Raw genomic sequence first — 14,751 nt, forward strand, 5'->3', positions numbered from 1 at the left:
AAATTTCTCCTAGTTGTTTCGCGCATGCTTATTTTAAAACTTGGCCACGGTAGCGCGCGTCGCACAATAAAATCAAACATACAAAAAAAAAAGTTTAACGAATTCAATCAGCCAAACTCAATCCCTCACGTCTATCTTTCCAAAGTGTACCAAGTCTTTGGGACTGTTTATGTTATACTGTTTATATCAATGTGCCTCTTAATTTCCCAGGTTGGATACCGCAACACACACACAGCAGATAAACTGGAGTTACTCCCAATCAAAGACTTCTCAATGTCCAAGACGCACAAAGAACTTCAGTTTGATGTCGGACCTGTTTGCTTTTATTAGAGAAGTAGCCCTGTTTACTAAAGCCGTATAGATATTTTAATCCTAGATATTATGTACCATATTAAAATGCCGACTAAATTGAATTCCGCTGTGTAGAGGGAGTTTCTCGTGACCATGGAACAGTCTACACCTGCGAACATTGCGGTGGTAGTTTGTCTTGTGAATGTAAACTATTCGTATTATAATAAAGAGCCTGTCCGTAGCATTTCATTGCTTAACAAGGCTAATGTTGTATGCTATGTATATTAGCATAAATTGTATGCATACATCAATATAATTGTCTCTTTAATACTCGGTATGATGTTGTGGTTTTCCATTAAGAAGATAAAGATTTGTTTGTCGTTCATCCCCCCTGAAAACCAATACTACCGCCTGTTTTTATATCACGAATAGTATTTGATGGTCCTTCAATAAGAAATGGCCCACTTCTTGGCGGGAAAGGAAAGAAAGCGCCGCTATATCCGCCATTGTTGCTAGGAAATGCGTTGAGAAATCATCTAATGCACCATATACAATCGACTTCCAATAACTCAAATCCTCGGTAACGTAAATTTACCGAAGCAAAATTAACTCCCCTTGCGCTTTGGTTTCATACATATACCGTATCTTTTCAAACCTTCGACAGAAAAGTCCTGTTTTTCTTCCTTGGGAATACTCCAACGCCTCCCTTTCAAGGGAATTTTTATATAAAAAAATTGGTTAGAAACGTAAAAAGGTTTATTGGATCGTAGTATTTTTAAATTCTAGCGCTTGACTAAATCGTTTCGATTTATGGAAACGTTATTGACATTAACATTAGGGATCTTAACCCATTGACACCTCAACCGGCCTGTACCGGCCTTGGGAAGTACCCACAACCAAACAAAATTAATAAATGCAAAAAAAAAAAAAAAAAAAAGAAAACAAAACTAGATAAGGAAACAATATAGCTCAGATTCATTGGCAAATGTCAAATTGAACACGGAAAAACAGCAGAATTGACCCTCTCAACAAAAAGCTCAAAATACCACACAAGGGAAAGAGATCAGCAAACACAGCTCAAAATACAAATAGATATCTTTATTTTGATCCTCCCGGTCCATTACATGGCCCCAAAACATAATGTCCACTCCTTGAATGCTTGTGAAACCATCTTAGATGCCATTACGGATTGCAAAGCATTCTAAGAGTTCCGGGAAAAAAATCACGAGGAGAGGGCCAGTCAACACGCCTCCCCTCAAATCAATTCCAGGTCATACAGACCCAGAATAGCAGTGCAAACAATTTTGGAATCAATTTGGTTTCAGAAAAGACAGCATTTAGGAGAGCTGTTGTGATTCATTAAAAAAATATTTTCTCATTTAAGAAAGCCAATCAAGAAAAAAAAAACATGAATCCCCCTTAAACTTTGAAATAGGGGCGGGGAAACAATAACAAGATTGTAAATTCAATAGCGGCACGTGAAAATGCGCTTGTGACGCATTTCAGCAGTCTTATTAGCATGTCAATTACGCCAAATGCCATAGGGTTAACTGAACAATTCGCAATATCCCTTTCCATAATATCTTTCATTTAGCAAAAATTATTATAGAAACAAATACAATCCAAAAAGGCGCGGTTTTGTGCCCATACCAGCTGCTAAAGAAGTGGGGTGAGGTGATCTTGTTCATTTACATTGTATTCAATTTAATGATGATAAGAAAAATCGTTTTTTTATAGCGCTTATTACAAAGTCTCTTCAAGCGCTTCACAGACGACCGATCTGGACTACTTCACGCCGTCATGAGCGTGTATGCACTGTCCTTGGAAATGGTACCACGGGATACAACGTCCTTAGTAGTATTTTGAAGTCCCCCATTACGAGTTAAATAAAGTTCGAGAGGCCTCCTTATTCAAGATGACGATTGATTCCCAGTTTACTATCTCGCTTAAATGACGATTGTACATGGATAGATGGAGCAGGGCTTGAACTTCAAGGACCAGGGAAAGCCTTCTACTGTACACTTTTGTTTATTATAAATTTCATTTTCTATAAAAATACGAATGTAAATATGCGACTGTACTTATATGGCTTGATTTGGATAAATACAATGCAATGAAAAAAGTCACAAATGACGCTTAAACTAAGATATGTTCCTCAGATTTATTGTTGGTAGATATAGTGTCACTTGCCTACATGTACAAAACATGAACACTCGCAGCCAGATACCTAGAATTGATGGGATTTTAAAGCTCCACTGGTAAATCTAATGGTAAATTATTGTTAGAAATTATGCTCTGACCGTAGTCTTAAACGCGAGACTCATCCAAGACCAATAGGAAATCACTGATAGTTCTTCTTGGGCTAAGTAGCCTAAATTGGAATGAACATGGATCAAAGCAAATGATATATGATTTTCACTAAGATTTGCCTAGGACATAATTATTTGCAAAAAATGTTCCGAAAACCTGCATTGTAAAACACTGCAGCGAAATGTAAGAATTATTTTGCCAAGTTAAAACAAAAAGTTTACAGAGGGTAAGTACTTAGCAGCTAAAAAGGCTTGTTCTAAAGGCCTCATGCAAATGTCTCACTAAATAAATATAATTCATCTTAAGGGGGGTGGCTAGGAGTTGTATATATGTTTTCCCGAAAAGGGTAAAATAAAAGTCTTATATACTGCTCTAAACCTAGCTAAAGGTTTAAAGAACATTAATAGATCTCTCATAAGAAACACACGGGTTCTATTTTTACGCCGAATTCTTCTGGTGTGGTGAGACTTCTGTGATAGTATGTGAAGTCCACAATGGGTAAAGTGCGCAGTTTGGTCGTTTCAAACAACAACTCAGTCCGTCGCCATCTTCCATCGTCGTACTGTAGAGACATGGAGAGGTAGGACTATTTAGAAGGATAATCGTTTACTTACAGGGGCGTAGCTTCCTATACACAAAATCCACGAGGGGCCTAGAGATATGACGCGACAAGGCGTGGTGAAATCACCAAATAGTATCCGATTATTTTGATTTTGAACGAAAGAACTGTGCACAAGAAAATGCTTTTGGCTTTTGTTCATAGGAGATATTCATAACACGATTCAGTCAAAAATACTTAACGCTACGCCCCTGACTAACAATAAAGTAAACAACTGCGTATGAAAACTTGAGGTTCTTGAAACCTGCCCCATTTTAATTGGGCAAGAATAGATACTCTTAGCATTACTCTTACCTTACAAGCGTCTCTTAGTACGTTTAATGAGGACCGTGATGAGTTGTAAGTGAATTGATGTCCGTTAAATCCGTGGAATTTCCAAGAATAATCGTAACTCTTTGAATGGCGATGGAACCAAACTACGACAGATTTACACTTGACGATGATCTTTTGGGTGACCTTGGTAGTTAGCAATCTTAGAAAGTTTAGCTGCACTTTGTTCGTCAAATAAGTGATCTGGAAAAGAAGGAATAAGGGTCAATTTCATCAATAGTGGATTGGAGAGGGGGGTACTTAATGACAATCGGTAGTAAAGGGGGTATTACATTTTGCTTTCTGACTCGCACAGACACAAATTCCTATCTCAGTTTTCATCGATTAAATGTGCACCAATTAGCGTGTTTGTATCTCCAAAGAAGTAAAAACTGTACTGTTTTATATCTTAGCTAGGAATTACAGTTTTTCAGTTAATGCTCAACCAGGGAGTTTTTTTCAAATGTACGCGCGCTGTTATTGGCTAATTGGTCGTCATGATTTCCCTGTATTGCCTCAGAGGGCATTGCTGACAGCGATCGTTCGGTCGCAGTTCAATATTTCCCGCGATTACTTTCACTCTTGGTTAGTTAAGTAGTTAATATAAAACAAGAGAGCTCTAAAAACTTTTTTTCCTTCTATAAGGCTAATGAATGCGATCAGCACTTAGGAACCCAATAGATAAATTAACTGTTCTTTTATAAGAAGACATTTCCAAGCTATAAGCTATAAATACCACGTGACTCACTACTTACTATACTATACTATACTATACTATACTATACTATACTATACTATACTATACTATACTATACTATACTATACTATACTATACTATACTATACTATACTATACTATACTATACTATACTATACTATACTATACTATACTATACTATACTATACTATACTATACTATACTATACTATACTATACTATACTATACTATACTATACTATACTATACTATACTATACTATACTATACTATACTATACTATACTATACTATACTATGTATATACCACGTGACTCACTACTATATTATATTATGTTATGTTATGTTATATTATTTTCCGCAAAGCCTTATTCAAATTCACCTCACTTTGCAAGCAATTCAATATAACAGTCTGTAACAAGCGGAAAGCGGAACGTAGCACCTCTAACATAGGAAACGTCTTTTAAGATTAACAACTTTTCACAGTAAGCTCTAGGTATCTGTAGAGATCATGCTTTACCTTGTAACCTCTCTCAAGTTTGGAGAATTGATACCAGCCAGCTGTTGTTGCATTATTCCAAGTTTCCTTAGGAATCTGTTGGAAACATAACATAACATGGCATAAATACAGATGGGATTGTAAGACTAACCCTAAACGTCACTATCAGCAAACAGTTGAAGCAAACATTCCATGCAATTTTCTTGTTAAAAATATTTTTGGATAAACCAACTACGGTTGGTGCCAGTTGTAATTGAACCTTAAGGCTTTGTGATCGAATCGCTATTCCATGGTAATTTATTGATTCTCGACGATGGCAAAAAAATTGTATTTGGCTGTGATGCTTAAATTATTAGGACACCCTTTATCCGTATCAGAGGATCTTTTTCGTCAGAGTCGTAAAGCATTGTTTGGTGAATCTTATTTTTTGTAAACGTACCATCTTAAGAGCTGGCCGAACACAGGATTCACCTCCAGTCTTAAATTTGCAGTAAACTTTGATTGCATCCGAAGAACAGCCTTGGTTAGGATCGATCCAGTACTCACCTGCAAAATGTAAAAAACAAAACTTAGAAAGTAAGGATTTAATTATCTGCGAACTCAAATTTTGAGTGCCAATCACAAACTACACAACGTCTATCTTCAACCTCTTTCAACCATCCTCTAACCCCATTAAAGCTTGGCGCAAGCGGTGAGGAAAATTTCATGCATGCATTTTCCTCACTAAAACTTCGGACTTCGATGAAAGTACTCACGCCTCATGAGCAATTGAGGCAAAATTGTCTCCTGTTTGAACTGCGAGTTTTTGGCATCGCGAGGCAGAGAGCAACAGTGAAATTTTCCTCACCATGTGCGCCGGGCTTTAGGGGCTATAATATGGCTTCCACGTTATAACCTATAACTATTATTCATGATTAAATCAAGAAATTGTTGAAATAATTGAAGCAAGGGAAGAGTTCGAAAAACATTAAAAGCTACAGTCGAATAAAACTGTTCAAGTCAGTTAATTTAGACAAGAACGGCTTCCATTAAGCTGAAACAAAAAACGACTATGTTGGCGGTACCACGAGATGTGTGTGAATGTAAAGTTGAAAGAATAATAAATTTACCTGTCCTTACCATCTTTAATGCCATTTACGTGCTTTAGTTCGTGACATGTAAGTGCAGGGTTGGCTCTACTTCCTAACGGGGTCTTGGATTTGTCGTCCATCTCTGAAAGGTAGAGGCTCTTCTTGTCGTTGACGATCTGGTGTGGATAAAAGGGTAACTTGATCGCTAAAACCAATATCCTTTTCCTTTCGCATTTTAAGGTAGCCAATCTTCCGCATTGATTCATTCTTTAGATCAAAAGGATGCTACTCAACGGAAAAATTTAGTTCCCAGAAAAGCCCTTGGGTGAGCACAGATGGACTGAATTAAATGCGCAACCACAATGCAAGACGCCCTGGTTAACATTCACAGCCAATGAAACCCCTGACCTGGTATAGATACTAAAGTCCTGGAATCCTAGAAATACTAGTTAAGATAGTAACTTTCGACCAGGAAACAAGTTCAAAGTTGCAAAGTTCACCAGCTTCTTCTTTTATCCCCACGCTCAAAGCTATATAACATAATCAGTATATGGGAACTCGAAAAAAGACTTTTCTGCTACCGTAAGGCCTTATGGTTTTCCTAAGCAAAACGTCTACTTGGATTGGGGTAAAACTGTACCAAGAAGGAAGAACTTCCTGTTGACCAAAAAGGCTCGTAATTGTTACCCATCAAGGTACTTACCAAGTGCGTGTTTTGTTTAAGCAAGTGCAAGTTGAGGATTTCCCCTGGTTTACCCTAAAGAAAAGGGAGTCGTGTCATCAACTATAGCGTCATGACAGGAGGCTAATCAAGCTGCTCACATAAGCTGGGTCACATAACGCATCCATCAACCTCACAGGCCACCCAAGCTCAGTATATGTGTGAATAAAATTATAATGGGATTACGTTACATTGTTTGACTCTTAATTTTTGTAGTACTAAACGTAGGAGACAACTGAAACTTCACACAGACTATTGCAGGTAAGAAAAAGGAACGTGAACCAAATATAATTGTATTCATACAGTGAGCTTGGGTGACCTGTGTTCCCATCGGCGAATACGAGTAACATTGACTTCAATCCTAGGCATTTATTTGAAAAACTACTTTGAAGTAGATTGTTGTATTTTCAAATGAAAACAATAAAGAAGGAAATGTCTGATCTGGAGCGTCGATCGTATAGTACATAACTTCCACAAGATCAGAGATATACTTACCGGTTCACCTGGAGGGCCCTAGAAAAAAAAATAAAGTCACCTTAACACAATCACAGGAACAACAGATGTAATATTGGGATAAGTATGAGTAGTCGAATGTAAAAAAACAAAAAAAACAAACAAAAACAAAAAACAAACAAACAAACAAACAAAACAATAACTAAGTACATTATTATTGCTATTAAATCAAAATACAGTGAACAAGATTTCTAAATGAATCTCTTACCAGCTTTCCTCTCCGACCCTTAAAGATAAGAAAACAAAGTTAATATTGTATTCTCTCATGCTTCTCATAGTGTAAGAGAAATGGTAAAGTTGGTTTAACTGGGGGTTAAATAAAAAACTAAAAAAGCAGCTCCAGAAAATCAATGAGTATTACCTTACTGCCGAGAGATCCCGGATGGCCTTTTGCTCCCTGTAAAAATAATCCGAAAGATTTCAAAACTGATATCATTTGCAGTAGAAAGGAAAGGGAAAATATTAGCTTAAACACGAAGGCGCGGTATAAAACGGCCTAAGCCCCGCCCCCATTTTCCAAATGGAGAGAAATTCCAATATGGCGGGCATTACCGTTACGAGCCCAGTCAAGAAAGAATGCCCCCAAATCTAATGATTTGATATCAAACGAATAAATTATTTCCCAAATGAAAGAAAATATATGTTTGATTTGTACTTTAAGGCTTTCTTGGCAGCGAGAAATGCATATTTGTCGTACATTTACGGCGCGATTTCAAATATCCCGCCATTTTTGGTATGCTTTCCTTCCCGACCCTCCTAGGAAAGGATTTGGTGAGCTTGGGCCCGCAATGACCACAGTTATTGCTTAGCAGTCTATCCTAAGGGATTATGCGTGCAACGGGGTGCAAGCAGAGCTAAATTTTGCCATTCTTAGCGTGTTTAGAAAACATGTTTCGTTGAGCGATTTTGCCTAATTTCTTTGCACTTTTCTTGGCCGGTAGCATTAGTATTTCAATAAGACATTCGGTGAAATAATGAAGAGCATTGTACTCTGGAAAGAAACACCTAAAATGGGGAGCAGACGAAAGGAAGACAGGAAGAAAAAAGAGTGCAGAAAATAATAGCACACGACAAAGTAGGACATTAGAACTAAACATAAGCAGCAAACATCAAGTAGAGTCAAGATACATCATATATATATTTTATTATTTTATTTATTTTTTATTATTGATTTATTGTCACTTCACTACAGCTGTAGTGTAAGAGGACACTGCAGTAAAACTCATTCTAGTGAAACCATTATTTCTACTTGTTGCTGCAACAGGTGTAAAACAAAAATGCAAGTGTACCTATCTGCTGTTGTACATATGTTTAAGAATTAACCAAAAATCCATAAAGCGTTTTGACATTTACCTAAGTAGGGCTTAGTTACATCCCAATAAAATGTAACACTTACTATTTGTCTGTACAAAACAAGGGATTGGTATACAATAAAAAAAACATTTGTTTCAATATTTTTTTTATAGTGCATAACTGGCTCACAGAAACAGCAGAAAACCCTTTGTGCAATGTCTAAGCTTATATACTTACACATATGTGTACACCAAACAACTGAAGGGCTACAAAAGAAATGCCTGATATCCATCTATAATAGCCATAAGAGCCATAATTGAGTCTATATTTCTACTTTTTAGATCAGAATGCACCTGTATAGTATTTTGTTTTTATCTTGCAATCTATGATGACTACAAATGATAACAATTGAATTAGCTATGTGTTTCATTTTGTTGAAAAAGGGTCTGGATCCTTAGTTTTATTATATGTTTTATACTTTATAAGTTAATTATACAAAATAAAGACATAACTTTTACTGTTTTCATTCAATGGATATCCCCCCTGTATCTAAACTTGCTTTTACTGTAAGAATGAGAAGTCTTGAACTGAATGGATAAAAGACAAGGCATTTTGGTTCATTCAAAAGTATAATCTATTATGCAGTTTATAAAATATGACTGGTAGCTAAACACTTCAGTAACACATAAATCAATTTGATAGCAATGGAACGTGTTTCCTTTATAAAGGAATGTCTATGATTTAAAATCACAGGGAAAATGTAATACTGTATATGTCTATGTATCTGCTTTTTCTTGAGGAATATATCTTGTTGATTATTCAGATGTCACTATGATTGCTTCTTGGGTATAGCTAGGATAAAATCATATAATTAATTAGAAATTTTATATAATAGATTCAACATTCATGTTCGGCCCTCAATCAATTTAGAAAGATTTACTAAACTGTTTAGTTAACATTACTAGAATACAAATAATGGACTGCTTTCTCTGATGATTTATGTGTATTGATAGAAAGATCTCAACAATAAAAAAAAAACACTACCATTTGAGTACTACATATTTATACTTAAATTCCAACTTATAGTAGCTTGTAAATAGCATTAAAACTTCACACACCACAAAAGAATCTTGTCCGAGCTCGAGGCGATGTAAAAATAAAAAGAAACAACAGTAAAGCAAGATTTGATCTACAAACAACATCTTTTCTATAGAAGGCCTGCATTACTTCTATCGGCAGTTATGTGGACAAAGTCAAGATGCATTTCTAGCAAAACAGAGTTTCCCCGCTACTTTAAGTACCTATTAACTTTTGATGACTAATTTAAATCCTGTTTTCTGAAATTTAAAGATATGAAAAGTACATTTTAGGCATAAAACTCACCTTTTTCGAGGTTTGCAATCGTTGTTTTCTTGTAATGCGTTTGCTCAATTTTTTTTTTGTAAATCACGATGGTTTCGTAGCTTTATTTCTACTGAGTTTCGTTATTTACACATTCAATCGGACTAGAAGGTAGAATTGGCGTTTTTATACATCAGGAAGCGCTTTGAAACCTGTCCCCTCTGCATTTTGTACTTGACTTTTGCCGCCATCTTGAATTTGATCCTTACTTCCCGACGGTTGATTGACAAATGAGCCGATGCTTCCCTGGGAAGCGGCCTTTTATACCGCGCCTTCGTGTTTAAGAAAAACTTACCATATCGCCGATGGAGCCCTAGAAGACAAACAACAAAAAAAAATCTTAATATTTAAAAGCATAAATCAAATGATAAAATCTTCAGAAACTTTCATACAAAGTTTAACTTTTATTTACGAGAATTAAAGACGGTGTGGGGGAGTAAGCATGTGGCTGTATGCTCAAATTGTATACTGTTTAGCAAGTTGTTTTTTAAGTATTGGCTTTATTTGGGATTGTTAAGTATGTGTTCTCTGCTGTAAAGGGCTAAATACACACCGGCGATCCTGGGGGCCCTAGGGTGCCGCGTTTGCCAAGTACACCGTTTTCACCCTTAAGTAATAAAAAGGTCTATATTAGTAACAAAAAAGCTTCTTCTTTAATGAAAAATTTCCTACTTACAAATGGACCTTTTTTGCCTCTCTCGCCAAGTCGACCGGCAGTACCCTTTTCTCCCTGAAATAATATGCAACAATTTCAAAGGAGCAATAGATTCAGTAGCAATGATACTGAATTCTGTACAAAATGGTCTAAGTTTTGTCCTGTTGTCCTTTACCGTTCGGGCAAGGGAATACACATGATCTAAATACGACCATCGATAAACAACTGCAACAACAACAGTTGCAACAAAAACAGCAGCTAAACCGCGAAGTTACCTGGCGTCCTTTTCTTCCAAGAAGTCCAGGATTACCATCAGGACCTCGCGGCCCCTGGGGAATAAATGTCTGGTCATGTATGGTTTGTAAAAACAACAATAAGAAAACAAAGACAATAATATTTTTACCAGTTCTCCAGGAATGCCGCGAGTTCCAAAATCGCCAGCTGGACCAGCTTCACCCTATAAACCAGTCGACTTTTTATCGCCAATAAGGACATTGAGAGCATAGAGAACAATTGGAAATTCAAAAGCCAGACGCTGTAATGGGTTCTGTCTGATAATCAACAGGATATTAAGATTCACGGTCTATCAAGGATCAGGTCGTCTAAATTTTCCTATTTTATTGTACAAAAAAAAGGCTTATCTAAAAAGGTACTTATTTTTTATTGAAATCTCCACCTTACCATCAAGCCGTAGCCGCCTTTTATGCCACTGTCGCCGATTGGGCCAGATGCTCCCCTGATGCCTTTTATACCAACTGGCCCTTGAGGTCCCCGATCTCCCAGCTTGCCCTGAATACAAACAGCATCGATTGTCCATCAAGTGTTATCTCAACCATTATCTTTTGTCTTATTCTAGTCTAAAAAGTTTGATTTTACCATTATCTTTTGTCTTATTCTAGTTTAAAATCAAAGTATGAATTAGAAACGTACCAACCTTGGGTCCTCCCCCTCCCTTCGGCCCAGGACCTCCTGGCTCACCCAAGGGACCCTGAGAAAAACAATAAAGTAATTAGCTTTATTTTTTTTTCGGGGTCCGGTATCCATCAAATCGCGCGCTCTGATTGGCTCTCGTGAGAATCGAAAACCGGCTTTATACTCACGAGGTTATAGATCTTCACACTATAAGACATTTTATTTTTCATTTTATCTAGAATCATTGACTTTAAGGAAAACCGGCTTCAAACTCCCTGTGTTTGACAATTTCCAAACGCGCGCGACAATTTCAAGTTTGCTGAAAGTTTATTTGGGATAGAAAAAGTAGCAAATCGTCTCTTTATACGAAAAAAACGAAAAATCACTCTAGGGATTTACCTGCATAACCAGCTAAACGTATATAAATTCAAGAGAAGTTCTTTAGTGAACATATCTATGTCTGTCGAGGATTTTCAGCGAAAAAAGACATTTCCACGATCAATTCGAGTTGAGAACGACGTTTCAATTTGGACTAAATTATTTTACAAAGTTGTTGGTCAAAACTCAGAGAATGTCTTTATTGGAGGTTCTATACTTAGGGTTAAGAGCGTTGTGTGGAAATACAAAATGGAGTTTACTGAATGATCAGGAGCGAACAAAATCTTCACTAAGATCGACGAAACTCAGAAGCGAAACTTCGCCTCGTGCAACGGTAAGCCCGTAAGGTAAACAAGGTTGGAAATTCTATTGAGGAAAAAAATGAATATGTTATTTCCCAGCCAAGGGTCGGTCGGCCTCTGTCAGTAGTTTCAAGACCTCGGTCACGGAATTTCACGATACGGACCTCCCAGCTGGTAAATAACATATATATAATGACTTTTAGTTGTGATTCATAGTGAGGCGCGCGCCATCGTGGCCAAGGCAAAGTTTTGGCAAAGGGATTATCTGTTTTGACTGACACGAACTTTATAAACGGATATTGCACAAGCTTGATTGTGCACAGAATCATTTCTTTCATTGTCGGTTGGCTAGAAGGTCAGTGAGATAGTACTTGTTTCTCCTACCTTAATTGCTTTATTTCCCAAATCTTTAAAGGTGGCCCGGTAGCGCGCATCGATTTTCAAAGATTATATCGTAACTTACGTAGGCTCCTTGGCCTCCCTTTTCTCCCAGTGGCCCAACATCTCCAAGAAAGCCCTATCAGTAAACAGAAACCAAAGCGCGTTAGGAAAAAATAGGAGAAAAGTGCAAATCATGATGACAAGGACGTGCTGCGCCAGCAATGTTCGGTGGGCCTGGAGCTACTTGCGCCGGAGCCGAAATGCCAAAAAGACAAAAACAAATTATATGTATATCAGTAAACAGAAACCAAAGCGTGTTAGGAAAAAATAGGAGAAAAGTGCAAATCATGATGACAAGGAAGTGCTGCGCCAGCGATGTTCGGTGGGGTTGGAGCTACTTGCGCCGGAGCCGAAATGCCAAAAAGACAAAAACAAATTATATGTATATCAGTAAACAGAAACCAAAGCGTGTTAGGAAAAAATAGGAGAAAAGTGCAAATCATGATGACAAGGAAGTGCTGCGCCAGCAATGTTCGGTGGGCCTGGAGCTACTTGCGCCGGAGCCGAAATGGCAAAAAAGACAAAAACAAATAGTTACCTTCGGTCCAACATAGCCGATATCACCAGGAGACCCTTTGCGACCAGGCTCACCCTAAAAAATATATATGTTAGTTGAAAAAAGTATTGGAAAATGGTAATGAAAAATAATATGAAATGTCACCTTCCATGGGAAAACGTACACTATGGTTTTCCGTGCGAAGGTTGGACTCTGCTCATTTACGTGTATCAATGTCACGGAATTTCATTCCGTGCGCACATCATGAGCACAAGTCATTTCGATAACCTTTGTTCAAATTTCGAGCGTAGCACGTGGCTTTCAACGATATTTTAAAACTACAACGGAGAAGAGCACTTCCGGAAAATATTATTTAACCCGGGACTGGAAGAGAAAGAACTCACCTTATAGACATTTATTATATGGCTACGATAGTACGTGTGCTGTGATTGGCTAATTGGTAGTCGTGACATTCCCGTATTGCCCGTCTCTGAGGGCATTACGGAATTCCGTATTGCCCTACGAAAAAAATTTCACAATCTTCTGTTTTTTAATTTTTTTTTCCACTTTTAAACTGCAAAATGGGCGACAGCGAACATTCGAGTAGCGAATTCTAAAACCTAGAAGAAGCAGAAATGGTTGGTTGGCGGGGCCGTCTTTTTCCGTATCCGGAGCGGGACATTTAGTGAGCTTTTTTTAGGTTGTTTTGTTCGGTTGCACGAATTTCGCTAAAACAAAATCCACCGAAACACCAAAGCACTCTGAGTCGGAGTTTTATTATCCTGAAGAGATTAAAGAGGGAAATTATGACAAAAAGAAAAACAATAAGATGACGAGCAGAGGAGCGCCACCGATAGCCAAGAAATACAAAGCTTAAGTTTCTTATTTCGGATACACAAAGGCAAATGAATATATAACAAGGGGTGTAAAGACCCAGAAAAGTCTCTTTTAGATAAAAAGTAGTACCTGTTATTTGTTAATGCAATATTTCCATCAAATCATAAAGCAGAACAAAGCGATTGGCCTTTTTTTTTACTTCATTAGTTTGTTCTCTACATACCGTGGAGTTTTCGAACTAAACAGTCCATTCATGCCGTGAAGACTGGCATCTGAGCTTTCTTTGTTATTGTTTGGATCAACTTTACCTATAATAAAACCTGTAGCTTCCAAAAGGTGCAAATAGAAAAAAAAAATAGCCCAAAAGTCGTCTAATTACCTGTTGTTAAATATTTTCACTCATTTACATTTTTGATTTGGCAGCGCGCGAGTGTTTCTTGTTTTCCCGCCTTTTTGAAATCGATCGATGAACTAATCGATATTCGTGCGAAGGCAAAAGTTTGTGAGCACGTTGTGTGCATGGAATCTCAAAATATAGTGTACGTTTTTCCCAGGTGGGTCACAAATATATTTTATTTTATTTGCACCCACAAAACACACCTTGGTTCCAATTTTCCCAGCCTTGCCTTTTGATCCTGCGTCGCCATCATCGCCCTGTCATAAACATGGTGAATTAAGCTTTCTTTGATTCACATCAATCAAAGATTAAACCTCTGTTACCATAGGTCCTGGTGGCCCATGTCCTCCGGTAGGCCCAACGCCTCCTTGCTTTCCCTATTCATAGAAAAAAAGCGGTAGCTTAGATTATGGTAAAACATTATGACAAATGCTAAACATTATGACAATTACCTCGGAAGTTTAAAGCCTACAGCTTTGGTTTTCTTTTAAAAATCTAGTGGTAGTATACTACATATCGTTCCAAAAATGCAAATGCATGCAAATGAACAACCAGCTTCGTTCATTTGAATACACTTGTTTTTGGAATGGTAC

At 37.3% G+C, this 14,751-nt stretch overlaps 2 protein-coding genes and 1 long non-coding RNA gene across 8 annotated transcripts in view; 1 reads left to right on the forward strand and 2 right to left on the reverse strand.

The window, feature by feature from the left end:
• LOC5516737 (collagen alpha-1(I) chain) overlaps positions 1 to 548 on the forward strand; it is a 39,866-nt gene extending 39,318 nt beyond the window's left edge. Inside the window, exon 77 of the mRNA XM_048731237.1 lies at positions 211 to 548. Within this exon, the coding sequence (XP_048587194.1) occupies positions 211 to 330 (120 nt within the window). The 3' untranslated portion in view covers positions 331 to 548. The remainder of the gene's footprint in view (positions 1 to 210) is intronic.
• A 1,890-nt stretch (positions 549 to 2,438) lies between these two features.
• LOC5516708 (collagen alpha-2(V) chain) overlaps positions 2,439 to 14,751 on the reverse strand; it is a 47,110-nt gene continuing 34,797 nt past the window's right edge. For 5 of the 6 annotated variants that reach the window (XM_048731231.1, XM_048731232.1, XM_048731234.1 and 2 more), the window contains 20 exons: positions 14,482 to 14,535; positions 14,362 to 14,415; positions 12,967 to 13,020; positions 12,451 to 12,504; positions 11,330 to 11,383; positions 11,077 to 11,184; positions 10,799 to 10,852; positions 10,671 to 10,724; positions 10,417 to 10,470; positions 10,294 to 10,347; positions 10,036 to 10,053; positions 7,408 to 7,443; positions 7,255 to 7,272; positions 7,029 to 7,046; positions 6,516 to 6,569; positions 5,862 to 5,988; positions 5,182 to 5,288; positions 4,764 to 4,838; positions 3,515 to 3,733; positions 2,439 to 3,163 (listed from right to left, as the gene is read on the reverse strand). In XM_048731231.1, the coding sequence (XP_048587188.1) occupies positions 3,014 to 3,163; positions 3,515 to 3,733; positions 4,764 to 4,838; positions 5,182 to 5,288; positions 5,862 to 5,988; positions 6,516 to 6,569; positions 7,029 to 7,046; positions 7,255 to 7,272; positions 7,408 to 7,443; positions 10,036 to 10,053; positions 10,294 to 10,347; positions 10,417 to 10,470; positions 10,671 to 10,724; positions 10,799 to 10,852; positions 11,077 to 11,184; positions 11,330 to 11,383; positions 12,451 to 12,504; positions 12,967 to 13,020; positions 14,362 to 14,415; positions 14,482 to 14,535 (1,416 nt within the window). In that variant the 3' untranslated portion in view covers positions 2,439 to 3,013. Of the gene's footprint in view, positions 3,164 to 3,514; positions 3,734 to 4,763; positions 4,839 to 5,181; positions 5,289 to 5,851; positions 5,989 to 6,515; positions 6,570 to 7,028; positions 7,047 to 7,254; positions 7,273 to 7,407; positions 7,444 to 10,035; positions 10,054 to 10,293; positions 10,348 to 10,416; positions 10,471 to 10,670; positions 10,725 to 10,798; positions 10,853 to 11,076; positions 11,185 to 11,329; positions 11,384 to 12,450; positions 12,505 to 12,966; positions 13,021 to 14,361; positions 14,416 to 14,481; positions 14,536 to 14,751 lie in introns of those variants that run through there. The other variant, XM_048731233.1, reaches the window with a different exon arrangement.
• LOC116620759 lies at positions 8,183 to 10,029 on the reverse strand. The gene is made up of 2 exons (XR_007312508.1): positions 9,458 to 10,029; positions 8,183 to 9,191 (listed from the first exon to the last, which is right to left on the reverse strand). It is a non-coding gene; the product is annotated as an uncharacterized LOC116620759 (long non-coding RNA).

Source organism: Nematostella vectensis, chromosome 8, assembly GCF_932526225.1.
Source record: "Nematostella vectensis chromosome 8, jaNemVect1.1, whole genome shotgun sequence".
NCBI classification, from domain to species: domain Eukaryota; kingdom Metazoa; phylum Cnidaria; class Anthozoa; order Actiniaria; family Edwardsiidae; genus Nematostella; species Nematostella vectensis.